Source organism: Silene latifolia, chromosome 8 (genome assembly GCF_048544455.1).
Source record: "Silene latifolia isolate original U9 population chromosome 8, ASM4854445v1, whole genome shotgun sequence".
NCBI lineage: Eukaryota > Viridiplantae > Streptophyta > Magnoliopsida > Caryophyllales > Caryophyllaceae > Silene > Silene latifolia.
This window is the reverse complement of record NC_133533.1, coordinates 66,266,167-66,279,793: the sequence shown is the minus strand read 5'-3', so window position 1 is coordinate 66,279,793 and position 13,627 is coordinate 66,266,167. Positions and strand designations below refer to the sequence as shown.

General features: G+C 40.9%; 1 protein-coding gene across 1 annotated transcript in view; it reads right to left on the bottom strand.

The window, feature by feature from the left end:
- Nucleotides 1–7,150: 7,150 nt before the first annotated feature.
- LOC141596908 (cysteine proteinase mucunain-like) overlaps nucleotides 7,151–13,627 on the bottom strand; it is a 31,705-nt gene continuing 25,228 nt past the window's right edge. The window contains exons 2-5 of the mRNA XM_074417182.1: nucleotides 8,509–8,744; nucleotides 8,270–8,410; nucleotides 7,742–8,188; nucleotides 7,151–7,630 (exon numbers count right to left, since the gene is read on the bottom strand). Of these exons, the coding sequence (XP_074273283.1) occupies nucleotides 7,538–7,630; nucleotides 7,742–8,188; nucleotides 8,270–8,410; nucleotides 8,509–8,744 (917 nt within the window). The 3' untranslated portion in view covers nucleotides 7,151–7,537. The remainder of the gene's footprint in view (nucleotides 7,631–7,741; nucleotides 8,189–8,269; nucleotides 8,411–8,508; nucleotides 8,745–13,627) is intronic.

The window sequence follows — 13,627 nt, the reverse complement described above, 5'->3', positions numbered from 1 at the left end:
CGTAGTACCCATCTCATCAAACGGGGCTTGAATTCTTTCTTAGAGACAAGGTGCCTCAAGGCGGCATGATCCGTGAAGATGATGACCTTGGCTCCAAGAATATAAGATCGGAATTTCTCTAAGGCAAACACCACCGCAAGAAATTCTTTCTCGGTAGTTGTATAGTTCCTTTGAGCCTCATTCATCATTGTCGATGCATATTGAATAACATGAGGTGCTCTTCCTACCCTTTGGCCAAGTACCGCGCCAAGGGCATAATTGCTTGCATCCGACATTATCTCAAACGGTTCATTCCAATTGGGAGGTTGAATTATAGGTGCCGAAATAAGCTTCTCCTTGAGCATATCAAAAGCTCCCTTGCATTCTTCACTCATGATAAATTCACAATCCTTTTGAAGTAGCTTGCATAGAGGAGCGGCAATCTTGGAGAAATCCTTAATGAAACGCCGGTAGAACTCGGCATGACCTAGGAAAGACCTCACTTCACGCACATTAGTAGGATAAGGCAAGGTGCGAATGGTATCGACCTTTGCCTTATCAACCTCAATCCCCCTAGAGGAGATCACATATCCCAAAACTATTCCTTCATCAACCATGAAATGACATTTCTCATGGTTAAGAACGAGGTTGGTATCAATACACCTCTTCAAGACCCAAGTAAGATGATTCAAACAATCCTCAAAAGATTGGCCATGAACGGTAAAATCGTCCATGAATACTTCAATAAAGTCCTCAACATGATCCGAAAAGATACTCATCATACACCTTTGGAACGTTCCCGGAGTATTACAAAGACCGAAAGGCATCTTTCTATAGGCAAACGTTCCAAAGGGACATGTGAAGGTTGTTTTTGTTTGGTCCTCGGGTGCAATTGGGATTTGAAAGTAACCCGAGTAGCCATCCAAAAAACAATAAAAAGCTTTTCCCGCTAACCTCACCAACATTTGATCCATGAAGGGAAGCGGGAAATGATCTTTTCGGGTCACGGCATTGAGCCTACGGTAGTCGATACATACCCTCCACCCATTTTGAACTCGAGTGGGGGTCAAAACACCTTCATGATTCTCGACTACCGTTAGCCCGGATTTCTTTGGGACAACTTGGGTTGGACTAACCCATTGACTATCGGATATAGGATAGATCATACCTACATGAAGGAGTTTGAGTACCTCTTTCTTCACAACATCCATCATTGGAGGATTCAAACGCCTTTGTGGTTGTCGGACGGGCTTTGCTTCATCTTCAAGAAGAATCCGGTGCATGCATAAAGTGGGACTAATGCCTTTGATGTCGGCCATTGTCCACCCAATTTCTTCCTTGTGTTGCTTAAGAACCCGGGTGAGAGCCTCTTCTTGCTCCTTAGTAAGTTGCTTGCTTGAAATAGTTTCTTCACTTCCTAGAAATGCATACTTCAAGTGGCTTGGTAAGGGCTTCAATTCAACAATAGGAGGCTTGACAATAGAGGGAACGGGTTTCTGTTTTGGTAGCTCTTCTAATAATTTGGAAGAAAGGAAGAAAATCTCCGACAGAGCAAAAACTCGCACGACTAATTCCGCTATGTTAAATTTATCAAACCACCTTTTAATGATTAAAATTTGTGATGCTCTACTTTAAATATGTCCTAAAATAGGTGTTCTTTGAACGGACGCAATCTTCCAAGGTGCTCCCGAATAATACAAAAGTATTTCTTCCTTTTCTTCCCATTCTTCCATTGGGGGATTTTCCTCTAAGTCCTTGATTGTTTCATGCAAATCACAAGACAAAGCATACCCCATATCCTCTCCAACCAATCCATTAGTCAAAACAACATTTAATGCATCAACTTTGCACAATTCATACACGGTTTGCACAATTGGCTCAAAAATTTCAAGAAAACACAAGGATGAAGTCTCAGATGGGTATTTCATAGCTTCATGGATGATATACTCGATATTTTCCCCCTCAAATTCCATTGTGAGGCGTCCATTAGATACATCAATTTTGGTGTTGGAAGTTCTCATGAAAGGCCTTCCCAACAAAATGGGAGTGGAGCCTTTCTCGGGTTCCATTTCAATCACATAGAAGTCGGCGGGGAAAAGCATTTCCCCCACTTTCACCAAGACATCTTCCACAACCCCCTTAGGATAGATATTGGACTTATCGGCCAAAGAAATGACCGTACGAGTCGGTTTCAAAGGCCCTAACTTGAGTGACTCATAAAGGTAATTGGGCAAGACATTAATAGATGCACCTAAATCAAGCATTGCATGTTGACAATCCAAGTCTCCAATTTTACAAGGGATGGTGAACATGCCCGGGTCACTACATTTTTGTGGCAACCGTTTTTGAAAAATTGCCGACACATGTTCACTAGCCCTTACTTTTTTCATGCTTTTTGCCTTGTTGGTCCTCTTAGTAGTGCACAACTCTTTCAAAAACTTTGCATGCTTGGGCACACTACTAAGAAGATCAAGGAGAGGAATGTTTACCTCCACTTTACGAAAGATATCATAAAGGCTTGAAGTCTTCTTGTCAATTATCCTTGTATCATTCAAAGCACTTGGAAATGGAGCTTGTGGCTCATATTCCGGAAGAGGTTCATGGATCCTCACTTGTTGAGGTGTAGATGCTTCCCCTTGTTCCACTACCTCTTCAATTTCATCTTCAACCACATCCTCCACTTCATGAACAATAGGAAGTGGTCTTGCCTTCTTAGGAGCCTTGGGTGCCTCTACCAACTCTCTACCATTCCTCAAAGAGACCGCTTTTGCTTGTTCCTTGGTGGGTGGAGGAATGATGTGAGAAGGGAGACTCCCTCCTTGGTTGGGTTGAGAATTGAGTGTAGTGAGGATTTGACCAACTTGGGTCTCAAGGTTAACAAACCTAGAGTCGGTGAGTCAATTTTGTTGAAGCACGGCGGTTTAAAATTCCTTGGTATTTTGTTGCATTGCCATTTGATTCATGGTAAGAGTTTTCATCATTTCTTCCAAGGAATTTTGTGATTGGTTTTGATTTTGATTTGGCTTTTGAAATGAAGAGTTTGAAGCCCCTTTTTTATTTTGGTTTTGATTTTGGTTTTGATTTTGGTTTCCACCTCAACCCATATTTGGATGAGATTTCCACCCTTCATTGTAAGTGTTAGAATAGGGGTCAAACTTCCTAAAACCAATAGCCTTCACCGCTTCAATTGCCTCCTCCGTTTGCAAAGATGGATACCCATCGGTAAGATGAGTTGGGTCATTACAAAGACCACAAAATTTCACATGAGAAGCACTCCCACCTCCTTTTGTAAGTTCCTTGACCAAATTGGTAAGAAAATCAACTTTCTCCTCCATATGGTTGGAGCTTTGCCTTGAAGAGAATGTTCCACTTGACTTCTTAATTCTCCTCCCAAAATTCCTAGAGCTTACCAACCTTTCAATCAACTCATTTGCTTCTTGGACCGACATGTATTCAATTCCACCTTGGGTGGCGGCTTTAATCATCCTAGCATCATCCTCAAGTAGACCACCACAAAAGTTCAAGAGAAGGTCGTGGTCGGTATACCCATGGTATGGGCAACTAGCAAGAAGTTGTTTAAACCTCTCCCAATACTCATACAAGTTCTCCCCATCCATTTGTTCAACATTACTTATTTCTTTCTTCAATTGAGATGAGAGACTAGCGGGAAAATACTTTTCTAAGAAAGCCTTCTTCATTTGATTCCAAGTGGTGATGCTCCCGGTAGGGAGATAATAAAGCCAATCATTTGCCGCGTCCTTGAGTAAGAAAGGGAAGGCCCTTAGTTGAAGTTGCTCATCGGTAACCCCATTAGGCTTCATGCTTGAGCAAACAACATGAAATTTGTTGAGATGCTTGTTGGGATCTTCCGTGACCTGGAATTGGGGCAATTGGTGAATGAGCCCGGACTTCAACTCAAAGGTGGCATTTTCCGCCAAGGCCGGAAAGGAGATACACAAGGGCACTTGTGTGAGATACGGGGCGGTAAGTTCCTTAATAGTTCTAGGCCGTGGTGGGTTCTCTCTTTCACCATGCCCATGTGGTTGTTCTTCCTCACGATCATCCATGATGATTTGTATGGGTATGGGTTGTTCAAAAGGGATGTTGTTATCTTCTCTTTGGTCTTGTTGAAAACCGGGATCAATTTCTTCAATAACCGGGTTGTCTCTTCTAATACCTCCTCCTATCCAAGCAAGTGATCTTTGAATCTCCGGATTGAAAGGAAAAAGTGGTTCACTTGAATTCCTAGTATTGACCATAAACAATTCTACACAAGAGCACACAATCAAAAGGTTCACACAAGTGATGAACAAGACACTAACAACAAGAAACAAAGAGTAACTAAAACAACTATTCTAAAACACAATTAACACACTAGCAAAACCGTTACCTTCCCCGGCAACGGCGCCAAAATTTGACACGCCTAAAATGTCGCACTAAAAGACGGCCAAATTAACAATTTATATACCACTAAACACACTAATTAGCACTAATTATAAACTAGTAAAATAGCAAGCAAGGAGTCGAACCCAAGAGAAGATAGGTTTTGCAAAAGTGAAATTAAAAGAGCAATTAGAACAATTGTGACAAAGTAACAACAAATATGTAAAAGGGGGGGGGGGGGTTTGGTTTGGTTTTCAAGGACACTTAAAGGAAATTCAAACAAGAGTGTGCAACAAGTAATCAAGCAAGAGAATTTTAAGATGGAAATTAATCAATTTGAGAGAGAGACTTAACCCGACTCAAAGTTTGGCACTTTAGTTGACAAAACCCCTCAATCAATCCTTCAATTATATATTATCACCCTATTGTGAAGATAAATCTTCTAAATCTCCTTAGTAATGGCCAAATGACAAGGAAAACACACTTAATCAAATAACCCAACTTATCAATTCTACCAAGTAGAAATCACATACATTGGTCAAATTAACAAGAAGATATGAGCACAAGAGATTCAATAGGGGTAATTAGACACAATGAAATCACAATTAATGCCTAATTACAAGTTAATCCTTTACTTGCTAATTAAGCCAAGAAGAAATCACATTCATTAGCATAATAACAAGATGTTGCAAAGATGGAATTACAAGGAAATCACACTTAATAATCCCAACAACAATAAATTAAGGAACTTGATTAATTAAGCAACAAGGAAATCACACTTAATTACTCAATATAAACAAGGATTCCAAAATTCAAACAATAAACACAAAAGGATTAACAATGATAATGAAAATTAAAGAAGGATTAAAGAGTCTTACAACCAAAGATTAAACCTTGAGTCGGATTAAGATAGGAGATTAGTTCTCCATAATTAGATCTAAAACCCAATTCAAAAGATGAAAATATTCCCAAATTACAACCTTGATTAATTAAAGTGAACAAAAGATGATTAACCTAATTGCAAACTTCCTATTTATATCCCTCGAAACCTAATAATTAATGGGCTTAATAAAGGGGAGGCCCGTAATACAAAACGGCAACAATCGTCATCAAACCCAGAATTTTCGCACGGTGCGAGTTCTGGAGATGGGAAACTCGCACCGTGCGACTTTGCTGCTGTGGTGCATCTTCCTTTCGTTCTTCCTTTGATCCTTTGGAAGACTTTCTTGTTGCATTTCTTCAAACTTGTTCTTGGCTCTTCCTTGGACACTTCTCTCATTCTTTTGGCTTCTTAATCTTCACTTGAATTCATGCCAAATGGTGAAGCATTCGGAATTGGTCAAACAATGTAAAAATCGTCAAAAACCACCCCTAAATGTTACCAAATGAGCTCAAAAAGGTGCCAAAATGTAGTAGAAACAGGAGCTCATCAATACTCTAATCGCATTATTAACAAAACCCGAGAAAACAGCCCCCGTAAACCGGTTACTCGATCGAGTAGCTAAGGTACTCGATCGAGTACCCACGTTACTCGATCGAGTACCCAACAGGTCAGAAACTATTTTAATCCGCAACTCGCCCTTACTCGACAGAGTAAGGCCTACTCGATAGAGTACCCCAAGACTCATAAATACGTAGTATTACATTGTATTTATATAAAAAAACCAATAACAACGGTTATTATAAAAACACCCGTTGTTATTAATTTCCCTCCATAAACTATTAAACGCGCGCATTACTATCAACAACGGTTTGTATCCATGAAACCGTTGTTATTACTTTCCCACCAAAATATTTTATTTCTTTTCACAAAGGATAGTTAATAACGAGAACGGTTCTAAACCGTTGTTAAAACCTTTGACAATGTAACGGTTCTTAGTAAAAAAAACGTAACCGTTGTTAAAAGTTTTTAACGGCCCAAACAACAACGCTCGATTTTTTCTATAACAACGGTTATTAGCCGTTGTTGTCCCCCATATTTGTAGTAGTGTTAGCATATGGACATTGAACAAGGTGGTTTGGACGTAGAAACTTCACATGAAACTAGACTTTGAAGTTTATTTGGGGTGCATTTAGTCAATGGTGGGATAATATGCTTGTTTTTAGAGAAGCGCGTTGGAAACTAGTCTTACTCGACACAAACACAAAAGAAATATTCGTTCTTACTTGATGATCCGCAAGAGGGTGGATGTATAAATATATGTGCTTACAAAGATAGTTTAGTTTCGATCAAGGATTTTGGGAACCATGTTATATATTAGCATAAAGGAAGAACAAGCAAATAAATTTCCGAGGATGTTAGGTTCTTGAACAGCAAACCCATTTGATACCATTATCAGATGAATCAGGAGGTCCTTAAGATTCAGCAAGTGTGTTATGGACTTCTGCCTGTGATGTATCATGATTTAATTGTTTGATTTAGTCTAGTCTACATTTTGAGTAAGCTTACATCATAGTCTTGATTTAATTGATTACAAATTGGTGTGGAAGAGTGAAGACGGTCTCTTGAGTAAGATCATGTTTGGTACTCAACAGATTATTATTATTAGCAAAAGTTGATTGGTAAATCAATTATAAATAACAGATTAGATTGACAGGTTTTGACTAGTTTACAAAAAGTGGACAATGCCTTTACTTTTATTTTGCATCAGGATCTTTTGGCCGTTCCTAACTTAAGCTTATTTTGCATCAGGATTGCCCTCAATTCTTTCCGATGATATTCACGACAATTCAACATTTGGTCTCGTCCTGTCCCGAGAGCATGATATAACGTAGGTAGAAATATGTACATGTATCTAATCATGTATAATTGTAATGTATTATTGGCAACTAGTATTTATACACAGATTGTATTAATGAAAACGGGAAGAAATGGTATTCTTTCATGGAGGAAATTAGGAAAAATACATTAATGCAACTTGAAATATTGGAACATAATTTACAAGAATGAAATGGCATAAAAGTATGCAATTCCTGAGTGGCCTATTGCAAATATTACAGAGTTTCACCAGAACCCCTATACATAGTATCAACAGGCTTCTGCAGCATGAGAATATGAAACAATATACTCCGTAATCAGAGTTAGGCATCATTTTGAAGAACCTTACAGCAAGTTACTAATCTCGCAACGCCGTTGTTCTTCATAGTCCCCCTGCTCACTTCCTGCAAGGTTTTTTTAGGAACTGCTCTTTCCAACATTCGCAAATGCCCAGTGAGGCTTTGCTGGTGTACGCTTCAATGCTGGGACTTGTATTGGGTTGTTTTTGCCCTGTTGAATCAAAACATTAATAGAAACAAATTAATACATAACTCGTGGTGAACCATCATGGGACCGTCTTATCCGAAACATTATTAAGTTTGAAGTGATAGAAGTTCTTACCATTGAGCAAGTACCAGCATAGATGTTACAAACAGGGTAGTCATGAGGGCAGCAACTATAATTATCTTCACAACATGTTGCGGCTTCAAGAGGGCAGCAACCCCAGGAATAACAATAGCTGGCATACTCAAACAGACAACAACAGGTGGTTCTCTCGGCACAAGAGTAGTAGTCATCACACACGCTAGGAGGAAGAACTGGTGACGGAGGAGATGGGCCTGGGTTAGGTGGGTTAAGCCCGCTCTTGATTGGGTAAGCCGGTTCTATTGCAATGCCACATAAGCCAGCCCGTTTTGTGTTACGTTGCATTCTGATGTAACCTTCTTCTCCCCAGTCAGCACCCCACGAGTTCCTTACAATCCAATAGTCTAAGCCGTCCTCAGAACCGTAACCAACTGTTGCTACACCATGGTCTAATGCGGTTGTACATTTTCCCGTGAATATACCCTGCATACATTAGTAATGGTTTGTGGATATCTATTAATGAGAAATCGAAAATATGAGAATGGAATGAGATTCATTTCATACCGAGTCATAAAGTTGGAAGTCTCGTCCACCACCTTCAATAGCAACAGCCACAGGCTGGTTTGCTACAGCTTTCTGTAAGGACTTCTCATCATATGTAGGAGCATCCTCATAATCGTCTATTGTTACAACCTTTGCATTTTTCTACATGAGACGGTCAGTTCGATTAATTACTCATTTTCTAACAGTTAAGACCATTTCATACGATCGAGAATTAGTATTAACCAAGGAGAATGTATTACCCTGTAGGTATCGCATCGACCATCCCTACCAGTGTAGGGATAGTCTTCTTCGGAGTCAATGCCGCCATTTTTGATGATGAACTCAAAAGCGTAGTCCATTAGACCACCATTACACCCCTCATTGTAAGAAGTGTCACATTCTACCAACTCTTGCTCTGATAATGAGATAAGTTCACCTGTTACTATCTGATTTACGCCTTCCACCGCTGCTATTGCTGAAAATGCCCAGCAGCTCCCTGTATTTTTCATTATTTTTTAATCTTTTAGTATTTTTTACAGAAAAAATCCGAATAATCTTCTAGTAAAAAATCATCTACGAGTATATATTAGGAGAGTACGTCATATAAAATGTTTTTTTCTTCGAAAATGCACCCACTTAAAACAGTAACTCTTCTATAGGACCGTCCTATAGCATAGAACGGGTCCAATAAGAGAATGGAAATTAGATATAAATCAAAGTGTTAGAATATATTGTATATATTCGGTTATTTTGTAAATAATGTAATTGATTTAGTTACCTTATCTTTAGCCTCTAATTATGTAGAGTATCTTAATAATTAGGCGCATATCTCAACTGACTATTGTATTTATACTGATGTTTCTAATCAATGAAAGGGAAGCATTACATTCTTTCATGGTATCAGCTTCCTAGGTTAAATCGATCTTACAAATCGCTTCCGCAACCCTAGAATTCTTCTTCTTCTCGGCTGCCTCTTCTCTCGACCTCACGTCACATCAGACCTCTCGTCACTCACTCTTGCAGGCTTGCAGCCATGTCGAAAAAGAATACCAATCAGTATCATCCAGCCCTAGCCGTCACACAAATTCGCAATCACGTCACTGTCACCCTCGGGATGGATAACGATCAGTATCCTCTTTGGGTCGCCCTCTTCACGAATCACGCGAAATCCACTCGTGTGCTTCATCATATCATCACTCCGAAATCAGGTAAACCCGCGGCACCTGCGACGGACGATGAAAAGGAGATGTGGGAGACTATTGATGCAATGGTCCTTCAATGGATATATGCGACGGTTTCTACGGATTTGCTTGAAACTATTGTCGAATCCGATTCCACCGCGATGGAATGTTGGCAACGGATTGAAGACATTTTCCAGGATAATCAACATAGTCGAGCGGTTACCCTTGAACAAGAATTCTCTTCTACTTCTATGGGAGATTTCGCTAATGTCTCTGCCTACTGTCAAAGGCTTAAGAGCCTTGCCGATCAGTTGAAGAACGTCGGCTCTCCGGTTACCAACAATCGGTTGGTTCTTCAACTTGTATCGGGCCTCTCTTCCGCATATCAGAATGTCGGAACAATTATCCGCCAAAAGGAACCCCTACCTCAATTTTACCGCGCTAGGTCGATGCTTACTTTAGAAGAAGCATCCATCGCCAAAGCCGCTGCCTCCTCTGCTTTATATGTTAAACACCAAGACAACGGCTCTAGTTCGCCGTCTCAGTCGATCCTTGGGAAACCACCTGCTTCCTCTAATAAAAATAATGGGAACAAAAATTGGAATAACAAGAAGAAAGGAAATAACAAAGGCAAAGGTGGAAAGCAAAGCGATTCAACCACGGGTGAAAATACGGGTGGGAATACGGGTTCGGTTTCTACTGGTGGTGCTCCATGGGGTGGTTACGGCGGCCGTGGGGGGGGCCCTCTCCGCCGCCATATCCTCCTTGTCCGTATCCCACTGCTCCGGGGTATGGAGGATGGCCTAGACAAGCTGGTCCACGGCCTACCACACCAAGGCAGCAAAACCGGCTGAAGCTCCTCCGTCTCAAACGGACATTGAACAGGCGATGTATACTCTTGGTTTGACTCCTCCGGACCCACGTTGGTTCATGGATACCGGGGCGACATCTCACATGACGTCGGATGCAGGTAAGCTCTCATCTTATTCTAATTCGAGTTTTGAACATGGTGTCATCGTTGGTAATGGTCAGTCTGTTCCAATTAGCGGTCACGGACATACTACCCTAGCTACAATAAATCCTCTCCTTCACCTTAACAATGTTATTCACGTACCACAAATTGTCAAAAATTTAGTATCCGTACGAAAATTTACCACTGATAATTCGGTATCCGTCGAATTTGACCCATTCGGTTTTTGTGTGAAGGATTACAAGACGGGGACGCGTCTCATGAGGTGTAATAGTCAGGGCGAGCTCTATCCCATTACCGCGTCAAAATCATCAGGTCCGGCTGTGTTTGCTGCACTTGCTCCGTCAGTCTGGCATGATCGTCTAGGACATCCCGGACTTCCAGTTTTTAATTCTTTACGTCTTAAGAATTTTATTTCATGTAACTCAAATATATTGCCTCAAGTTTGTTCTTCTTGTTCTATGGGGAAAATTATCAAACAACCTTTTTTAGCTTCTGTGACTAAAACAATATTGCCATTTGATATAATACATTGCGATATTTGGACATCTCCCGTTGTTAGTTCAGCTGGTCATCGTTTTTATTTGGTGCTCTTAGATGATTTTACAAATTTTGTTTGGACGTTTCCGTTATCTCACAAGTCACATGTTTATGACATTTTTGTTAAATTTCGGAAATTAGTTAAAACTCAATTTGCACGAAATATTAAGTCCATACAATGCGATAATGGTAAGGAATTTGATAACGGTCCGTTTTGGGAATGGTGTGCTCAGCATGGGACGGTTTTCCGTCTATCATGTCCATACTCCTCTTCTCGGAACGGGAAAGCCGAGCGCAAAATTCGTATCATTAATAACATAGTACGGACTCTTCTTCTACGAGCACATGTCCCTTCTAATTTTTGGCACCATGCTTTGCACACAGCTACGTATTTGTTAAATATTCTCCCACATAAACAATTAGCTTTTCAAACCCCTGTGTCGGCTCTTTATTTCAAACAACCGTCTTATACGAACCTTCGTATTTTCGGGTCTCTGTTACCCCCTTATACCGTCCACTACTATTCACAAGTTGCGTCCGCGCTCTACTCCTTGTGTCTTTTTAGGTTATCCGGACAATCATAGAGGGTACAAATGTTATGATCCAAAATTCAAGAAAATAATTATATGTCGTCATGTCATTTTTGATGAGTCTCGTTTTCCCTTCGCTGAAAATAATTCTCACCGCTTGTCCGACTATAATTTCCTCGATAATGACGCGCCTCCCCATAGTGTCCTTCGCCACTATATGACCGCGCCATCTCCATCCCCCAGCCTAATCCCACGCCCCCACAGTCCCCTGCCCGTGCTTCCCCTGCCACGGTTCTTCCCTCACCAGTCTCACCGAGCCCTCCTCCGAATACCCCTGACCCACATTCACCCATGAACCCATCCCCAACACAACCAGCTCCAGTCGCTCCCAAAGCAGTCACACGAGGTGATCACGGCATTTACAAACCGAAACCCATTTTCGACTTACATACAGCCGCTATCTCCCCTTTACCCCGTAATACCGTGTCTGCTCTTAAGGACCCTAATTGGAAATTGGCCATGGATGATGAGTTTAATGCTCTTATTAGTAGTAAGACATGGGAGTTAGTCCCTCGTCCGTCTCATGTGAATGTCATTCGGTCTATGTGGATTTTTCGTCATAAATTTAAATCTGGAGGTACTTTTGAGAGGTATAAAGCTCGTCTTGTAGGTGATGGTAAAACGCGCAGGTTGGCGTTGATTGTGGCGAGACGTTTAGTCCAGTGGTAAAACCGGCTACCATACGCACGGTATTATCATTGGCATTGTCTCATGGATGGTCTATTCGGCAATTGGACGTTAAAAATGCGTTCCTTCATGGGAATCTTGATGAAACCGTGTACATGTATCAACCTACAGGCTATCGTGACTCGGCTTTCCCGTCCCATGTTTGTCTTCTTCGTAAGTCTCTGTACGGTCTCAAGCAGGCCCCACGAGCATGGTACACCCGTTTTGCTCTATTTATTGAGACTCTCGGTTTTGTTCACAGTAAATGTGATCATTCGCTTTTTATTTATCGTGACAAGGATGGTAATTGTGCTTACCTACTTCTTTATGTTGATGATATATTGTTAACCTCTTCCTCTGATAAGCTTCGACAGTCGATTATGGACCGTCTTGGTAAGGAATTTGCTATGAAGGATCTCGGTCCCCTTAGCTATTTTCTAGGAATCGCTGTCTCCAGGAATGCGAATGGGTTATTTTTATCTCAGCAAAAATATGCCACGGAAATTATAGAGCGGGCTGGTATGTCCATGTGTAAACCGGCCTCAACTCCAGTGGACACAAAGCCGAAGCTTAGTGCCATTTCGAGTCCTCCATTTCGTGATCCTACATTATATCGAAGCCTTGCAGGTGCGTTGCAATATCTTACGTTTACTCGTCCCGACATATCTTATGCGGTACAACAGATTTGCTTATTTATGCACAATCCTATGGAGGAGCACATGAATGCTTTGAAAAGGATTATTCGATACATTCAAGGTACGAAATTCTATGGTCTTCATTGGGACGGTCGTTTCCAACGGCTCTTACGTCCTACACCGACGCCGATTGGGCTGGTTGCCCCGACACTCGTCGGTCCACAAGTGGTTATTGTGTATTTTTGGGTGAGAATCTTATTTCCTGGGCTTCCAAACGTCAACCAACTGTGTCTCGTTCTAGTGCTGAGGCCGAGTACATAGGTGTTGCCAATGTTGTGTCTGAAACTTGTTGGCTGCGAAATCTTTTGGTCGAGCTTCACCACCCACTTCGCAAAGCTACTCTTGTTTATTGTGATAACGTTAGCGCTATTTACTTAACTGGCAACCCCGTTCAACACCAACGAACGAAGCATATTGAACTTGATATTCATTTTGTTCGTGAAAAGGTTTCGAAAGGGGAGATTCGTGTTCATCACGTGCCTACGCGTTCTCAAATAGCTGACATTTTCACGAAAGGTCTTCCGTCGATCTTATTTACGGATTTCAGGTTTAGTCTCAGCGTTCAACTTCCTCCCGATTCGACTAAGGGGGGGTGTTAGAATATATTGTATATATTCGGTTATTTTGTAAATAATGTAATTGATTTAGTTACCTTATCTTTAGCCTCTAATTATGTAGAGTATCTTAATAATTAGGCTAGCATATCTCAACTAACTATTGTATTTATACTGATGTTT